This window comes from Bufo bufo, chromosome 2, assembly GCF_905171765.1.
Source record: "Bufo bufo chromosome 2, aBufBuf1.1, whole genome shotgun sequence".
Taxonomy (NCBI): domain Eukaryota; kingdom Metazoa; phylum Chordata; class Amphibia; order Anura; family Bufonidae; genus Bufo; species Bufo bufo.
Genome location: NC_053390.1, coordinates 34654507 through 34672670, shown reverse-complemented (window position 1 = coordinate 34672670; position 18164 = coordinate 34654507). Strand labels below are relative to the sequence as shown.

The 18164-nt window shown below is 45.1% G+C and overlaps 2 protein-coding genes across 2 annotated transcripts in view; both read left to right on the top strand.

Annotated features, from left to right (window-relative positions):
- Positions 1 to 18164, top strand: part of LOC120992102 (oocyte zinc finger protein XlCOF6-like) — a 770548-nt gene that overhangs the window by 140333 nt on the left and 612051 nt on the right. The window lies entirely within an intron of this gene.
- LOC120992103 (oocyte zinc finger protein XlCOF22-like) lies at positions 8904 to 17599 on the top strand. Its single transcript, XM_040420872.1, has 7 exons — positions 8904 to 9022; positions 11696 to 11845; positions 11976 to 12155; positions 12239 to 12362; positions 12446 to 12501; positions 12912 to 13350; positions 15960 to 17599. Exons 2-7 carry the CDS (start codon positions 11768 to 11770, stop codon positions 17294 to 17296), a joined length of 2214 nt encoding a protein of 737 aa, XP_040276806.1. The 5' UTR covers positions 8904 to 9022; positions 11696 to 11767; the 3' UTR covers positions 17297 to 17599.

Below are 18164 nucleotides of genomic sequence, written 5' to 3'. Positions count from 1 at the left end.
CTTGAGGAGAGAGCAATGGAAGACAGGGTGCACCCTAATGGAGTCCGGAAGGTCGAGCCGGAAAGTGACCTCGTTGATTTGTGCGGTGATCCGGAACGGACCCATGTATCTTTGGGCAAATTTTTTGGAGGGGACCTTCAATCTGAGGTTCCTGGTGGACAGCCACACCTTGTCTCCCACATGGAAGCCCGGGGTGGGTTTGCGACGTCTGTCTGCTCCCTGTTTAAAGCGCCTCTGGGCAAGCTGGAGGTTGTCTATAATGTTCTTTTGTGCCTCCTGTAGGGTTGTTAGGCGTTCGGCCACTGCTGGGAGGGTGGAGGCGACGGGTAGGTGGGGAATGAACATCGGGTGCGAGCCTGTGTTAGCAAAGAAGGGGCTGTGCTTGGTTGAGCTGTGCTCAGCATTGTTGTAGGCGAACTCGGCCGTGGGGAGATGATCCAGCCAGTCATCCTGCAGGTGGGAGCTGAAACAGCGTAGGTATTGCTCTAGGGTCTGATTAGTTCTCTCCGTCTGCCCGTTTGACTGAGGGTGGAAAGCAGAGGACAGGTTCACTTTAACCCCGAGCGCCAGGCAGAAGTTTTTCCAGAACTTTGAGGCAAATTGTACGCCTCGGTCGGAGACCACGTCGTCCGGGATCCCATGCAGCCTGAAGACCTCTCTGAGAATAAGATCGGCCGTCTGTTTGGCTGTGGGTAGGCCTTTGTAGGGGATGAAATGGGCCATCTTGGTGAGACGGTCGACCACGACCAGGATGGTGTTCATCCCTTTTGAAGGAGGAAGGTCTACCACAAAGTCCATGGAGATCGAGCCCCAGGGGCGGGAGGGAATCGGGAGGGGTTGTAACAGACCCACGGGAGAGGAACGAGGAGTCTTATTGCGGGCACAGACCGTGCACGAGGAGATGTACCTCTTGATGTCCTCCTTGTATGTTGGCCACCAGAAGGAGCGGGAGAGAAGCTCCTGGGTCTTTCTTGTGCCAAAATGACCGGCCACCTTGGAGTCATGGTTGAGTTTGAGCACTTCGAGCCGTGCGATTTCTGGTACATATAGTTGTAGGTCCTGATGAAACCAATGACCGTTCTTAAACGTAAGGCTGACATTGCCTGTGGGGTGGGAGAGGAAGGGGTCATTTTCATATCCTTCTTTGATTGTGCCCAGGAGTTCTTTAGAGTAGGTGGCCCCTACGACCCTTCTCTCGGGTAAGATGTTATTTTGGCCCTTGTTACTCTGTGAGGGCTCGGAAAACATTCTGGAGAGGGCGTCAGCCTTGCCGTTTTTTGATCCAGGGCGATAGGTGATGAGATAGTTGAAGCGGGAAAAGAATAGGCTCCATCTGGCCTGTCTGGCTGAGAGTCTCTTAGCGCTGCGGATGAACTCGAGGTTCTTGTGGTCAGTTAGTACGATTATGGGGTTGGTGGCTCCCTCCAGCAGGTGTCTCCACTCTGAGAAGGCATCCTTGATCGCCAGTAGTTCTTTGTTCCCGATGTCATAGTTCTTCTCGGAGGGGGACATCTGGCGGGAGAAATATGCGCACGGGTGTAATAGCATCCTCTCCCCTGTCCGTTGTGACAAAACTGCCCCCACCGCAGAGTCTGATGCATCCACTTCGACTGTAAATGGGAGCTCGGGGTTCGGGTGGATTAGGATTGGGGCAGAAGTGAAGAGGAGTTTCAACTTGGTGAAGGCCTCCTGGGCCTCGGGTGTCCAGGAGAAGGGGACTGCCTTCTTGGTGAGTTGGGTGATTGGTGCTATGACCTTGGAGAAGTTCCGGATAAACTTCCGATAGAAGTTGGCGAAGCCAATGAATCTTTGTATCTCCTTCTCGTTTTTCGGAACGGGCCAGTTCATCACAGCTTGGACCTTCCCCGGGTCCATACTTAGGCCCTCTGGGGAGATGATGTATCCGAGGAACTGAGTGGTGGTTTGCTCAAACTCGCATTTCTCTAGCTTGATATAGAGAGAGTTCTGTCTGAGTCTCTGCAGTACCCTGCGGACGTGTTCGCGGTGCTGTTCGAGGTCTTCAGAGAAGATCAAGATGTCGTCCAGGTAAACGACTACAAACAGATCCAGCAAGTCCCTGAGGACGTCGTTTATGAAGTGCTGGAAGGTGGCAGGAGCATTGCAGAGTCCGAAAGGCATGACCAGGTACTCGAAATGACCATAACGTGTCCGGAAGGCGGTCTTCCATTCGTCCCCAGGGCGGATTCGGACGAGGTTGTAGGCCCCTCGAAGGTCGAGTTTGGTGAAGATCTTCGCTTCCCGGAGTCTCTCAAGGAGTTCGGAAATCAGTGGGAGCGGGTACCGTTTTTTTACGGTTATGTCATTAAGCTTTCTGTAGTCTATGCAGGGACGCAAGGAGGAGTCTTTTTTCTCTACGAAGAAAAAGGGGGCTCCCGCGGGGGAGGTGGAGGGCCGGATGAACCCCTTCCTCAGGTCCTCGTCCAGGTACTCTTTCAGAGCCTTGAGTTCAGGCTCTGAGAGGGAGTAGATACTGCCAAAGGGTATTTCGGCCCCGGGCAACAGTTCTATAGGGCAGTCGTAGGGTCGGTGTGGTGGCAGCTTGTCTGCGTTTTTCTTGTCGCAGACATCCTGGAACTCGCGGTATTGAGGGGGTAGCAGATCCTTGACGGATAGTTTAGAGATGGTGGTGTCTTCGGGTGGAAGGACGGGTTTGTGGGAGCAATTTAGCGTGCAGAACTCAGATGGGAATCGTATGCAGCGGGTTTCCCAGTCCACCAAGGGGTTGTGGGTGGCCAACCATGGGATGCCCAAGATCACTGGGAACTTCGGGGAAGCGATCAGAGAGAAGTGGATCTTTTCACGGTGATCTGGTTCTATGAGGAGTTGTAGTTCGGTGGTCTCGTGAGTGGCCGGCCCCGAGGAGAGTGGGGATCCGTCGACGGTTTCCAGGTCAACGGGGGCTGCCTTGATTGTCCGTGGAATGTTCTTTTCGCGGGCGAAGGTTAGGTCCATGAAGTTGCCTCCCGCCCCGGAGTCTAACATCGCTGAACAGGGGAGTTGTCGCCCCTCAATGTCGATGAGGATGGGGATGATGAAGTGGGATCTATGAGCCGCCGTGTTGTTATTTTCAGGGGCTGCTGGCGGGGTTGGAGTTTGTGGTTGCTCCTTTAGCTCCGTGACGGCAATAGTCTTTCGGATCTTATGAGGACATTTGATGGCAAAATGACCCGGCTCCCCACAGTAGAGGCAGAGGTTTTCGGCCAGCCTTCTCTCCTTCTCAGCTGTGGATAGAGACCTACGTAGAGCGTCGACCTGCATAGGTTCAGTTACTGACTGGGGGTCGCGCTGGGCGGTGGAAGAGAAGGAGTAAGTGGGTCTGTGGTCCGAGGACCAGAGTCTTTCTTTCTTCCTCTCGGAGAGTCTTTGATCTATCCGAATGCATAACTGAATGAAGTCATCCAGATCGTCCGGGGCCTCAACTCTGGCGAGTTCGTCCTTTATTAATTCTGACAGGCCTCGCCGGAATTGGCTTCTCTGTGCCGCTGGGTTCCAGGTGGTGTCCGTGACCCAACGGCGAAACTCGGCGGTGTATTCGGCGACGGAGCGTCTCCCTTGCCGCAGACCATGTAGTCGCACCTCGGCTGTCGCACAGCGGTTGGGGTCATCAAAGACTTGGCTCATGGCGGTGATGAAGTTGTTTAGGTTGTCCAGGAGCTGACTGTTAGTCTCCACGTATGGTGATGCCCATTCTAATGCTTCATCCGTCAGGAGATTGACCACGAATAGCACCTTCTTTTTCTCGGTGGTGAAGGGGGCCGGGTACATCTGAAAATAGATGCGGCATTGGTTTAGAAACCCCCGATACTGGCGTCTGTCGCCGCTGAATCTTGATGGGAGTGGCATGCGGGTGTCTGCGGGCGCGCCGCGGACGTCCAGGAGTTGCCTCTGTAGTTCAATAATCTCCCTCTGTTGGCTTTGGACTACTCCTTGGAGCTGGGCAAATTTCTCCTGATATGTAGTACCAAATTCTTGAAGTTCGGAGACCTGCTTACGCAGAGTGGCCATTGCGGACTCCATAGTTTTGGCTGATTATTCTGTAACAGTCCTACAGGCTCACCTGAGTCAGAGGACCGCTGGCTGGAGGTAGGAGTGGAGCCCAGTGGCAAGGACCGCAGGCAGGTAGTAGGTGCAGGAAGTCTGGCAGAGGCGTAGTCAGTAGGCAGGCGGTGGGTCAGGGCAGGCGGCAGTAAGCGTAGTCAGACAATCCGGATGGCAACGGTGGTAGCAGTTCAGTAGGTAGGGACAAGCAGAAGAGTAGTCGGTAGGCAATTCCTGGTCAGCAGTGGACTTTCAATAGTAACAAGAGCAGCAGATGAGGAGAAGCTTGATCAAGGCTCAGGAGCTCAATAATCAGCAAACTGGAGTGCAAGGGGCTGGACTTATATAGGGAAGTACCAGGTGTGGGGAATCAAGGGTAATGAGCAAGGCTTGGCAAGACTGAGGTTAACTAATAGGCTTCAGGGAGGAATGTCCAGAGAGGACGGTAGCCTAGTAAGCAGGGCTACCGCCTGGGATGTGGCTGGTCACGGGTTCGAATCCCGACAGGAAGCAGATTATCCGTGTGCTTTCTGCATCTGTATATCTGTTCCCCAAAAAGTTTAAATATGTCTGCAAAATGCATTGTTGATGAGTCTGCAAAAAACGGCACACATCTGTTTATTGTGGATCTGCGATTTGAAGGCTGAAAAACTGATAGAATATGTCCTGAAAATGCAGACCGTGGACCCATCAAAGTCAATGGGTCTGCAAAAAAATGTGTACGGTTCACATACGTATTTTAAGGTTCTGCACTTGGCGGACAGCAAACTGAACAGGCTTGGTTACTTTTTCCCACTCTATTCTAGTCTGCGCTATACAGACTACATTAGGGAAGAGGGTAGAAGATGGAAACACAAAAATCGGCCAGGTTATAAAGGGTTAAATATGTCACCTTTTTTTATATATATATTTATTAAAATCCCTGTATATCATATCTTATAATAAAAGTCACAGCAAATACAGGAGGGGCTCCTTTTGCCCACTCCATTCCAGCCTGCACAGTATAGAACAGACTACATTACTGACTCCAGGAGGAGAACCTCCTTCTAACACCTCTGCAGCTTATATTAATGATAATCAGGGAGGACCTCCTTCTAACAACTCTACAATTGAAATACTGATTCCAGGAGGAGGACCTCCTTCTAACACCTCTGCAGCTTATATTAATGATAATAAGGGAGGGATGACCTCCTTCTAACAACTCCATTCGAGCTGATTCTATAGTGAACAGACTACATTACTGACTCCAGGAGGAGGACCTCCTTCTAACAACTCTACAGCTTATATTACTGACTCCAGGAGGAGAATCTCCTTCTAAAACCTCTACAATTGAAATACTGACTCCAGGAGGAGAACCTCCTTCTAACACATCTGCAGCTTATATTAATGATAGTAAGGGAGGACCTCCTTCTAACAACTCCATTCTAGCTGATTCTATAGTGAACAGACTAGATTACGGACTCCAGGAGGAGGACCTCCTTCTAACAACCCCATACTAGCTGATTGTATAGTGAACAGGCTAGATTACGGACTCCAAGAGGAGGACCTCCTTCTAAGGCCTCTTTCACATGACCGTATGGCTTTTTCAGTGTTTTGCATTGTTCCGTTTTTTGTTTCCGTTTCTGTTCCGTTTTTCCGTATGGCATATACAGTATACAGTAATTACATAGAAAAAAATTGGGCTGGGCATAACATTTTCAATAGATGTTTCCGCAAAAACGGAACGGATACGGAAGACATACGGATGCATTTCCATATGTGTTCCGTTTTTTTTGCGGACCCATTGACTTGAATGGAGCCACGGAACGTGATTTGCGGACGATAATAGGACATGTTCTATCTTTCAACGGAAAGGAAAAACTGAAAAACGGAACGCATACAGAACACATTCCGTTTTTTTTGCGGAACCATTGAAATGAATAGTTCTGTATACGGAACGCAAAAGGAGGACCGCCTTCTAACAACTCCATTCTAGCTGATTCTATAGTGAACAGACTACATTACTGACTCCAGGAGGAGGACCTCCTTCTAACACCTCTGCAGCTTATATTACTGATAATAGAGAAGGACCTCCTGCTAACAACTCCATTCTACTATATTACTGACTACAGAGTGTGGACCTCCTCCTAACAGTTGCATGTTAGGGCCCATGCACTGAAACGTATGCCTTCCGAGACATGGCGTCCATGAGCAGGCCATATGTACTAGATCAGCATTAATCGTTTCCCATGACCATACGAGTCTGGGACAGTAGTCCCGTGGGTAGCCCGGCGCGCACAGCATTATAGTAAACTATGAAGCTGTACGCTCTGGGACATATGCCCTGCTCACGGACTGTATGTCTCGGATGGCATATGTTCATGTGCATGTACCCTTATTAGAATAGCAGGTGAAAGAAGGTCCTCCTTCTGGAGTCAGTAATATAAGCTTTAGAGGTGTTAAAGGTAGGTCCTCCTCCTGGAGTCAGTAATCTAGCCTGTACACTACAGAATCCGCTAGAATGGAGTTGTTAGGCCTCCTGCACACGACCGTATGGTTTTGCGGTCCATTTTAAACGGATCCATCTTTTTTTTTGTTTCAGTAGTCTTTCCGTTCCGTTTTTTCGTTTAGTTTCCGTTTTTGATTCGTTTTTTGTGGATCGGAAACGAATGCATACAATAATGTTTAAACAGTAAGTACATAAAAAAATTGGGCTGGGCATAAAATTTTCAATATATGGTTCCGCAAAAATGGAACAGATACGGAAGACATACGGATGCATTCCATATGCATTCCGTTTTTTTTGTGGAACCATTGACTTGAATGGAGTCACGGAACGTGATTTGCAGGCAAATATAGGATATGTTCTATCTTTGAACGGAACTGAAATACGGAAACGGAATGCATACGGAGTGCCTTCTGTTGTTTTTGCGGACCCATTGAAGTGAATGGTTCTGCACATGGACTGCAAACAGAACGCAAAAAAACGGAAAAAAAACGTTCGTGTGCAAGAGGCCTTAGAAGGAGGTCCTCCTCCTGGAGTCAGTAATCTAGTCTCTTCTATACAGTAGATAAATGAAAGAAAAAGAGGAGGAGGTTAAACAAATCCTCTGGGTGTGGGTGGGGTCCCTTAGAGAAGATGTGAAACCTTTTGGGCACCAGCAGTGATGGAAGAAGGAAGAAGAGGAATAGGGCTACTGGATTCCAATGGGGAAGGCAACTGGAAATAGCGTTAGTGATTACTAAACGCTTGATAGTAGAGATCTAGTGAAAACAAAAGGAACTGGCGGTAGTGGAAGATGGAATCATCCGCCAGGTTATTACGATCACTGCTAAATTCCGAAAATAGGAATAAGCAAGTGTTGAGAGGTAGCGCCACTCCTCAAAAAACCAATTACGGAAGTATAGAACGGTCTCGTCTAGGTAAGCGGGATAGAGTATATGGTGTCAAAAGATAAACGTTAATTCGTCCATTAAAAGGATAGTCATAAACTAAAATCTATATATATAAAAAAGGACGTATGTATGTATGTATGTATGCTCCGCGAAAACTCAAAAACGCAACCATCCATTTCAACGAACCTTGGTATACACATCCCTTGCTACCTGGAAATAAAATCTTGCGGGGGTCTCAGCTCTCTATGACCTGCAGTAGCCAATACAAGCCTGCCAGCCTTTCACTTAAATCCTGCCATACACATGGTCACATGTCCCTTATCAGCCAATAGAAGCTCGCAGGTCCTACTCCAGGTTGCCATAACAACTGATCACAGGTTTTTAGCAGTTCGCAGGTCCTGAAATATTCAGTCATATGACGTATTACGGCACAACTACACTGCTACATGCATGGGGGGCAGGGGCCACTATTAAACGGACGGGCGCTGTGGAGTTCACTGTTAAAGGGGTGGCCACTGTGAAAGTCACTGTTAAAGGGGCGGCCACTGTGAAAGTCCCTGTTAAAAGGGCACTGAGCTTAGAGACTCCACCATAGCTCCTCCCATACCCCCTTCCCCTTATCCTACCATTAAATTAGAAACATCACATGACAACACCATGATAGGACAGGAGTTCTCCTACATCACAGGCCTTCCCTAAGCCCGTCCCAATCTCCTGGCTGAATTACCTCCCATCTTTTGCATAACGGTCACGTGTCCCAATATAAGACACGTGACCCAACGATGTGATCACATGATTAAGGTCCTTTGCCTACTACAAAGGTCCTATAGAATATACATTAAAAGCCCCGAAAATCAATATTTCATTACATAAAAACATGAGAATAGGTTTATTTGGATTAATTTTAATAAAACCTTGACATCAGTATGTATAAAAATGCTTTTAATCAAGAGAGTGTATTTCAAATTTGCATGCATTGTCCATGATGAAAAAAACTGTGGGCGGATCCTGAATGCTAATGGTGTATATTTGGTCATAAATGACCCCCTTAGTTCTATTTTTATGTATGTGTGAAAACAAGCAGAATGGAATTTTTTCCGTTGCATCGATAAAAATATATATGAAAAAATAATGATATAGGAAATTCATAATTCTAGTAAAACAGTTTCCTGAATTAAGAACGCAAAGAATTTAATAAGTAACATCTAGAACAGGACGACCTCCTTCTAACAACTCCATTCTAGCTCTATACTGAACAGGCTAGAATACTGACTCCAGGGGGAGGACGTCCTTCTAACAACTCCATTCAGGGATCAGCAACCTCCGGCACTCCAGCTGTTCAGAAACTGCTACTCCCAGAATGCTCCAGTCACTTCAATGGGAGTTAGAAGAGAAGCCGAACATGTTTGCATGCTGGGAGTTGTAGTTTCACAGCAGCTGGAGTGCCGAAGGTTGCTGATCCCTGCTTTAGCATCTACAGATAAACCTAGAAACACCTGGTCATGTGATCCCTTACTCCTCCTACACTATGACATCATCACAGGTCCTGTGGGTATAAAACAAACACACGGCTGCTCTACAGGACGAGGTAAGCATTTCCCTTTTGTGTCTTGAAGGCGCTCTGATGTCACTGAACCCATTATTGCAAAACTGTCTAACCCCTTAGTGACCACCAATACGCCTTTTTACGGAGGTAACTAAGGGGCCTTAGGCTAGGCTGCCCCCTTTTCATAGCCGCCCGGTCTAAGCTCTGCACGGGTCTTCTGCGCAGCGGAGAGCGAGGCTCGGCAATCACATGTGAGCCTCGCTCCTGCTCTAACAGCCCGGACTGGCAGGAGTGTTGATCTGTGCTGTTTAACCTTTTCCATGACGAGGGCAATGGCGCCCTCTGCATGTAAGAAGTGACGGAGGGAGCAGACTCAATCAAAAGAGTTCACTTGTGGGACTATTAACTGGTGAAAAAAAATTAAAATAAACTCATTTATTTACTTAAAAAATATTTTTTTTTTCCATTGAAAATACTCTTTTCAATGAACATAATTGTAAAAATAAAATCTCTCCTACATGTTTGGTATCGCCGCATCCATAACGACCTGCACTATAAAAATGTCACCGATGCGGTGTAGACCGTAAAAAAAAAAATATGCCAGGATTTCTAATTCTTTTTCGCCACCGAAAAAAACTTACTAACAAGCTATCAAAAAGTGTTATTTACCCCAAAATGATACCAATGAAAACTATAGGTTTTCCCACAAAAACCCAGCTCAAAGTTACACTACATGGTTATCCCTGCAGTGTGATATTGGACCCTGCCCCCAATAGGCGTGCACCCACATTGTAACTTGCATGCTAGGGAGTGCTGTTCAACTGCTATTGCTTATATTCCCGCTATAACTGGGGCTAATATATCAACCCTAGTTACAGGAGAAATCAGCAATAAATTAAAAACGTAATGTTAAATGGCACCTAAAATTCATTTATGACCTAATAAGGTAGGGGCATAAAGTGAAAAAAAATTAAATATAATAATAATATTAATAAAATAAGCATCACTACATTCCTCCCCTGACCATAACCTACATAACAAAATGACCGTTATGGAAAGGGGATATAATTAAAAAATATATATTTTTAGTTGTACGTTTTGCTATTAAAAATCCAAATAAAAAAAATGTGAAAGCACTATTTTTCCCATTTTTTTAAAATATTTTCCAGGTTGCAAAAAAATAAAAACAAAAAAAGACATAAAAGGAAAGCCCCATGTATCGCCAAAAAAGGCGCAAAAATTATTTACATAACAGAATGGAAAAAAGTTACAGCTTTTACAAACATAAATGTGCCTAAATGGCCTGGTTAAAGGAATATTAAATCCAGAATCCAAACAAAATAAAAGAACAACCATAGCCTAATCTCCTTAAAAAGGACCTTTCATCTGGTGAAAAATTGTGAACTAAGTGTCATGATCTATATAGCGGCGCCCAGGGATCTCACTGCACTTACTATTATCCCTGGGCGCCGCTCCGTTCTCCTGCTATGCCCTCCGGTATGTTCGGTCACTTGGTTATAGTAGGAGGAGTCTGCCCTTGTTCTCCTGGGCGTCTCCTTCTCCCAGGCTGTAGCGCTGGCCAATCGCAGCGCAGAGCTCACAGCCTGGGAGGTTTTTTTCTCCCAGGCTGTGAGCTCTGCGCTGCGATTGGCCAGCGCTACAGCCTGGGAGAAGGAGACGCCCAGGAGAACAAGGGCAGACTCCTCCTACTATAACCATGTCTCCGCCTACTATAACCAAGTGACGGAACATACCGGAGGGCATAGCAGGAGAACAGAGCGGCGCCCAGGGATAATAGTAAGTGCAGTGAGATCTCTAATTCTGTATGGAGACCGATCTCCGTACAGTATTAATCCGAAGTTTTGAACAAAGCGAGAGAGAGAACTGTCACACCTCTATTCCTGCCTCTGGTGCGAATTGTGGGCACGGGCCCCTTTCTTCCTGACATGCGCTGGAATCCTACGAACCGGATGACATCATCTGCCACATGAATGGCTACCATGACGCCGTCTTTATAATTGAGCTATAAAGTATAGAATGAGAAATCATTAGCAATTTAAACCAGAGTGGCTTCTAAATGATAACGTACAAAGTAATCCACCAACAGAAATCAGACCACTTCAGGATACAGTATTAAAGGGGTTGTACAGGGGTTTCCTCAGGATAGGTCATCAGTATCTCATCAGCGGGGGTCTGACACCCGCTGATCAGCTGTTTGAAGAGGGGAGGATAGGTGTAGTGTGATGTAAAGCTGATTGGCGGGGGTGCCAGGTGTTAGACCCCCCCACCGATTAGATAACTGTACCTGACTGCCAAGGGTATAAAATCACCCACCAAGGATTCCTTAGTCGGGATGGACGTGTCTCCAGTGAGCAGGAAAGATAGACATTGGCATTCTACCTCTTCAAATGTAGGTAAGATATGCATATGCGACATTTGGCACCAAGCTTAATCGGAACCTGAAACCTCTAGAATTCTGGGGAAAAGGTGAAAACCAAAACTCTGAGGTATCCTCCTTCTTTGTTGCAAATGTCAAGGAGCTAAACAACTGGATCAGGTATAGGGGAAGGACTTTTTAGCTGCCTTTTATTTTGCTTCCTGTCCCTGGGAGGTGTGAAAACCCTCCTGTCAGACTACAACATCTACATTCTAATATCTCCCTTCTTCATGAGATTTTGTGTAGTTTGTACATTGTTTCTTCTTGTTTACATTCAGGTTCTTACGACATAGAATCATCTCCATTGATATTTTCTGATTCTAAGAGTTTTCCTGACTGACCTATCAAGGATGGATAGGGACAGAGACAAGATGGCAGAGAAGATATTAAATCTCACCCTAGAGATACTCTTCCAACTTACTGGAGAGGTGAGAGATTCTGATGATGTCACATTATATAAATATTATCTATAGTAATAAGAGGTGAATGTGACTGGAGAGGTGACGGACTCTGGAAATGTCACTAGTGATATTTATGAATGAGTTTCCTCATACCCAGGATTACACAGTGGTGAAGAAGACCTCTAGTGAGCGCTGTCAGGCTCCTGTGTCTGAAGGATGGGGAAGAACCTTGAGCCCAATCACGGGGCCTCCACCTCACTCCCTGATACATGAGGAGATCAATAAACAGAAGATCCTAGAACTCATCAACAGAATGATTGAGCTGCTGACTGGAGAGGTGACACTGCTGGGAATGCTGGGACATTATACAGTAACAGCACTGGAGGGCTCTGGGTGATGACGGTGTCATTGTGTTGTCAGGTTCCTATAAGGTGTCAGGATGTCACTGTCTATTTCTCCATGGAGGAGTGGGAGTATGTAGAAGGACACAAGGATCTGTACAAGGACGTCATGATGGATAATCACCAGCCCCTCACATCACCAGGTAATAGACAGGACTAAATACACCTGTCCTTTAATTATCTGTATGTAAAGAAAGAATTCAGTCACTGTATGTGTCTCCTACAGGAAGATCCAGTAAGAGAAGAACACCAGAGAGATGTCCCAGGCCTTTTCCTCCAAAGGTAGATGGAGATATTCCCTATGATCTGTAGAGGGCTGTGAAGACCTTGTGTTCAGTCTTGTTTTATCCCGTAGTATTATATGTTTTATACTTGTTTTGGACAGTGGGTGTAGAACCACAGAGTCAACCAGCTGGATGTACTCCTTTCTGCTCCTCCCTTTTCCCTGAGAGACAAATTCATACACATCAAGCCATGTTGAATATACAAGTGTATGAGGTTCTCGTCACTGAGCTGTCAACTAATATCTATGTTATACTTCTAGAAGACTTACAGCTATTTGGCTCACATAACTACTCCTGTCATGTAGTTTTTGGTCATCATGATAACCAATGATTATTGTTCTTTCTATCTATAATATTCTATGTGACTTCTCCGATTGTCTGGTGACCTTTACAATATTTTTTTCACAGCTTTTGAATCTGAATAAAGAGATATACAATAATAATGCTACTGAGACACATATGACGGGCGATGAGGAGCGTATGGAGGACATTACTACAGAGGCACATCTGAGGGGTGATTCCCAGTGTAAAGAGGAACCTCCTACAGAGACCTATGCGTGGGGTCATGTGCATTGCAACAAGGAAGCTCCTACAGAGACCTATGGGTGTGGTGATGTGCATTGTAAGGAGGAACCTCCTACAGAGACCTATGGGTGGGGTGATGTGCATTGTAAGGAGGAACCCCCTACAGAGACCTATGCGTGGGGTGATGTGCATTGTAAGGAGGAACCTCCTACAGAGACATATGTGAGGGGTGATGCGCATTGTAAGGAGGAACCTCCTACAGAGGAAAATGTGTTGGATTATGAGCAGTGTAAGAAGGAATTTCCAACTGATACCTACCCAGGTGAGTAGTAACCACTATAAATAAGACTCACATACTCTGCTTATTCATGCAGGAACAATTTTAGGCTTTTTTTTATGCTATATGCTATATTTTTCACCCTATAAGACGCACCTACATTTTAATAATATTTTTTCCATGAGACCTCAGATCAGACCCTTAATGCTTATCAGACCCCCAATGTTAATTAGACTCCAGTTCGCCGCCCCCCAATCAGACCTCAGATTAGACCCCCAATGTTAATCAGGTCTCTGATTAGACAAAATAAATAAATCAACTCACCTCTCCTGTTTTGGGCGCTGCTGCCTCTCCAGCGCTTTTGCCGTGCTGTGAACCGAGGTTGCACAGATTACTCGTGCTGTGTGCACATCTCAACATACTTCTGCACCAACAAAAGAAGACCAAGGAGCAGTGGGTACTACCAGTACAAGGAACAATGTATTCACCTCTCCCCTGTCCTACTGTACTAATGAGCACTTCCATAAGTTTGGGGAAAAAGTGCGTCTTATAGAGCAAAAACTACAATATTTTCTCATGGAAAATACTAATTAAATATGGATGAAAATGTGATACTATTTTAAATAACACATGGTGTGCATGTAAGTTTGGATTACAAAATACAGATGGAATATGGATATGAAATATGCCTAAGTGATCTTCATCTGCTGTGTCATTCCTGATTATGGAAAAGTATTTTTCTAACTTTGAGATTAAGGAACTATTTGCACCTATTAGACTTGTAAGTTGTGGAGAGGCCACTCTTTATTTATAAAAATCTGTGATAATTGTTAGCTCCATAGTTGGTTTATATCACTGTGCCTTTAAATTGGCAGCCATTATCTGCTGATTTTTTTATTTATTTTGTTTATGCAATGTGCCTCCATTTCATAGAGGCTGAGATATGCATGATTTATGTCCATTGCTATCCTTCCACCTAGTGTCTAATCTGCGTGATGTAATGGTATTGTGTACTGTATATACAGAAGGACCTTTTGGTCACATGACCCTCCCGTGAAGGTCCTTGAGACAGGGATGAGCAGGGCTGGTAAAAGGACATGTAGAGAATGCTCGGTCAGAGTCTGGCACATGTAGTGGAGCAGTCATTGACCACCCTAAAAAAGAACTCTAGAAGCATATTTGGGAAGAAAAGCTAACATTTGTAGAAAAGCTGTGGTTGCTTTATACTGTACACAGCCACACTGCTCTTCCCCTCAGAAGTGCATGTACCTATCATTTAGTGTGTGAGACAGACACCACCTAAGAGCACTGGCTAACATGTCACTTTATGATTCTCGACTGAGCATTACACTAGGAAAGTGTGGGGGCAGGCATACTGAAACATAACCCTCTAATGATGCTGGCTTTAACACGGCAGTGGAAAACTGAAAGAGAACAGCATGGTAATCTATCATGATCTAATGGTCCTTGCTCTGAGGTCTAATGTTAGATTGTGATTGGCTTTGCCAGCACTGCCATAAAGTGATTCTGTCACCCCAATTGTGGACCATTATCTAAATTAATACATGAGTAATGCTGCAGATATGTGAAGTCCAGATCACTTTTTCTTTTCTCACTGCTCCCTGTTTTTCTTCTGTCAGCGCTCAGAGCTGTGTGGAAATGTATTGTCAGGACTGCCGCGCATGCACAAAAAGTCCTTTCCATTATGTTAGAACAGCACAGCAGTCCGGACTGTGCATTTCACTGCAGCTTTGAGTGCTGAAAGCAAGGGTAACCGGGGGCAGTAGGAAAATGAAAAAATTCGAAACTGCATTTTTTACGCATGTATTACTATAGATAATACTCCAAAATCGGGGTAGCAGATTCCCTTTAAGCTGCTATACACTTCTGAATGCTTATTTGGCTGACAGGTATCTCTCCCAAACTCCCCCATGTATATGCACTCTGAGCTTGTTCCAGCTGTATATTTTCTGAATGGGGAGAGAGGAAACACCTCTGAAATTCAACCTCCCGATCCTTAAACACATTATTAATTGGTTCAACCAACATTAAAAGGGTTTTCCGAGATTTTTTTACTGATGACCTATCCTCTGGCCAGGTTATCAGTATCTGGTCGGTGGGCCTCCAACTCCCAGGACCCCCAGCAATCTGCTGTTTGAGAAGGCACTGGCGCTCCTGTGAGTGTCGCTGCCTTCTCACAGCTCACCAAGCACAGCGCCGCACATAGTATAGCAGCTGTGCTTGGTATTGCGCTCAGCCCTATTCAATAATGGGGATGAGCTGCTCCTAGGCCACATGAACAATGACCGTGTTGTCACTGGCCTAGGAAAAGCAGAAAAAAGGCTGCGGTGCTCACAGGATCGCTGCTGCCTTCTCAAGCAGCTGATCGGCAGGGGTCCCCGGTGTCGGACCCCCACCGATCAGATAGTGATTACCTACCCTGAGGTTAGGTCATCAATAAAAAAATAAAAAAATCACGGAAAACCCCTTTACTCTAATTCGTATATGGCCAACTTCAGTCAATTCATAATTCCACTTTGCTACAAAAAAGTACCATTCAATTTGAATAGAAATGGGTCAACAGAAATATAATTTTAATCAATACAAATTTTAAGGTTATAGTATTGAAAATAATACAGTTTTATTCTCTGCAGATGACTGTACTGGGAGCTCAGAGGGACATCTGGTATCTTCAGATTTGAAAGTAGAAGATTGTGGCATCACACAAGATACACGCAAAGAGTGTGCCGTTATCTCAGATACAATCTCGGCCCTTCACAGTAAAGATCTATCATCTGATCCTTCTGAACATCTTCCATCTTCTGGTTCATCACAGACTATTAAGCAAAATACAAGTCACAGAAGGGATGTTGTACGTCAAAGAGAGAACGCAGGGAAGAAGCCAATTTCTTGTTCAATATGTGGAAAGTGTTTCACTCTGAAATCTAAACTGTATGAGCATCAGAAAGTTCACGCAAGGGGGAAGCCGTTTTCATGTTTGGAGTGTGGGAAATGTTTTTCTCAGAAAGCACATCTCATGAAACATCAGAGAACTCACACAGGGGAGAAACCATTTTCATGTCCAGAATGTGGTAAATGTTTTGCACAGAAAGCAACACTTGTTATACATCAAAGAACTCACACAGGGGAGAAGCCATTTTCATGTTCAGAATGTGGTAAATGTTTTGCACAGAGAACAACACTTGTTATACATCAAAGAATTCACACTGGGGAGAAGCCATTTTCATGTTCAGAATGTGGGAAATGTTTTACTTGGAAATCACAAATTCTTCAACATCAACAAACTCGCAAAGGGAAGAAGCCATTTTTATGTTCGGAATGTGGGAAAAGCTTTGTAGGAGAAGAATGTCTTTTTGAACATAAGAAAATTCACAAAGGGGAGAAGCCATATTCGTGTTCAGAATGTGGGAAATGTTTTGCACATAAAACAACACTTGCTACACATCGAAGAATTCACACAGGGGAGAAGCCATTTTCATATTCGGAAGATGGGAAATGCTATAGTGTTGAATCAAATGTTCAAGATCAAAGAAGTCACACAGTGCCCGTTGAGAAGCTATTTTCATGCCAAGAATGTGGGAAATGTTATGCCCTTAAATCAAGTCTAGTTTTACATCAAAGAACTCACACAAGAGAGAATCAATTTTCATGCCCAGAATGTGGGAAATGTTATGCCCTTAAATCAAGTCTAGTTTTACATCAAAGAACTCACACAGGGGAGAAGCCATTTTCATGCCCAGAATGTGGGAAATGTTACACTCGGAAATCACATCTTGTTGCACATCAGCTGACTCACACAGGGGAGAAGCCATTTTCATGTACTGAATGTCATAAGTGCTTCTTAAGAAAAGAAAGTCTTGTTGAACATCTGAAAATTCACACTGGGGAGAAGCCATTTTCATGCCAACAATGTGGACAATGTTTTATCCGTAAGTCAGTTCTTGTTCGACATATGAGAAGTCACACATGAGAGTTTTCATGTACTGTATGTGGAAAGCGTTTTACCCAAAAGTCTGGTCTAATTGCACATCAGAAATTCACACTGGAAATACTTTTCATGTTGATAATGTAGGAAATGTTTATCTAACAAAGCATATTTTCTTAAACCTCAAAAAACTCACACAAGGAAGTAGCCATACGAGGTGACTTCCTACAGCCTGACCTACAGAGATGGTATACAATGCAATTGCCATGATTGTGGCTAGCTCCGGCCTGAGCTATTTAACTCCTTAAGGTGACTCAGTCAATACTGACCACAGAATTGAAACAGTTAAGCGGATGGAGGGTGCTCTCTCTTGACACGCCATTGTCTCTATTCCAAGGTGTGATTAGGGTTGCTTTGGCAGCCGGAGGCCTAAAGAAAGCCTTTAGGTCTGTTGAAGTACAAAAACCAGCTAGATCTTGCCTAAGGGTTTACCTGTGTCAGTAGAATACTAAGGCTGAGTTCACACGAGCGTGTCCGGATTAGGTCCGGATGCGTCCCGGTGTGTTGCGGCAAACCCGCGCGAGTAGGAATGCAATTGCAGTCAGTTTTGACTGCGATTGCGTTCCGATGTTTAGTTTTTATCGCGCGGGTGCAATGTTTTTTGGTCTGTGGTACCCAGACCCGAACTTCTTCACAGAAGTTCGGGCTTGGGATCGGTGTTCTGTAGATTGTATTATTTTCCCTTATAACATGGTTATAAGGGAAAATAATAGCATTCTGAATACAGAATGCATAGTAGGTGATCAATTGATGGTTAAAAAAAATAAAAAAATTAACTCACCTCCTCCACGTAGTTCCCGGTCTCTTCTTTACTTCTTTAATGATGAGCTGTCTGTCGGCTAAAGGACCTTTG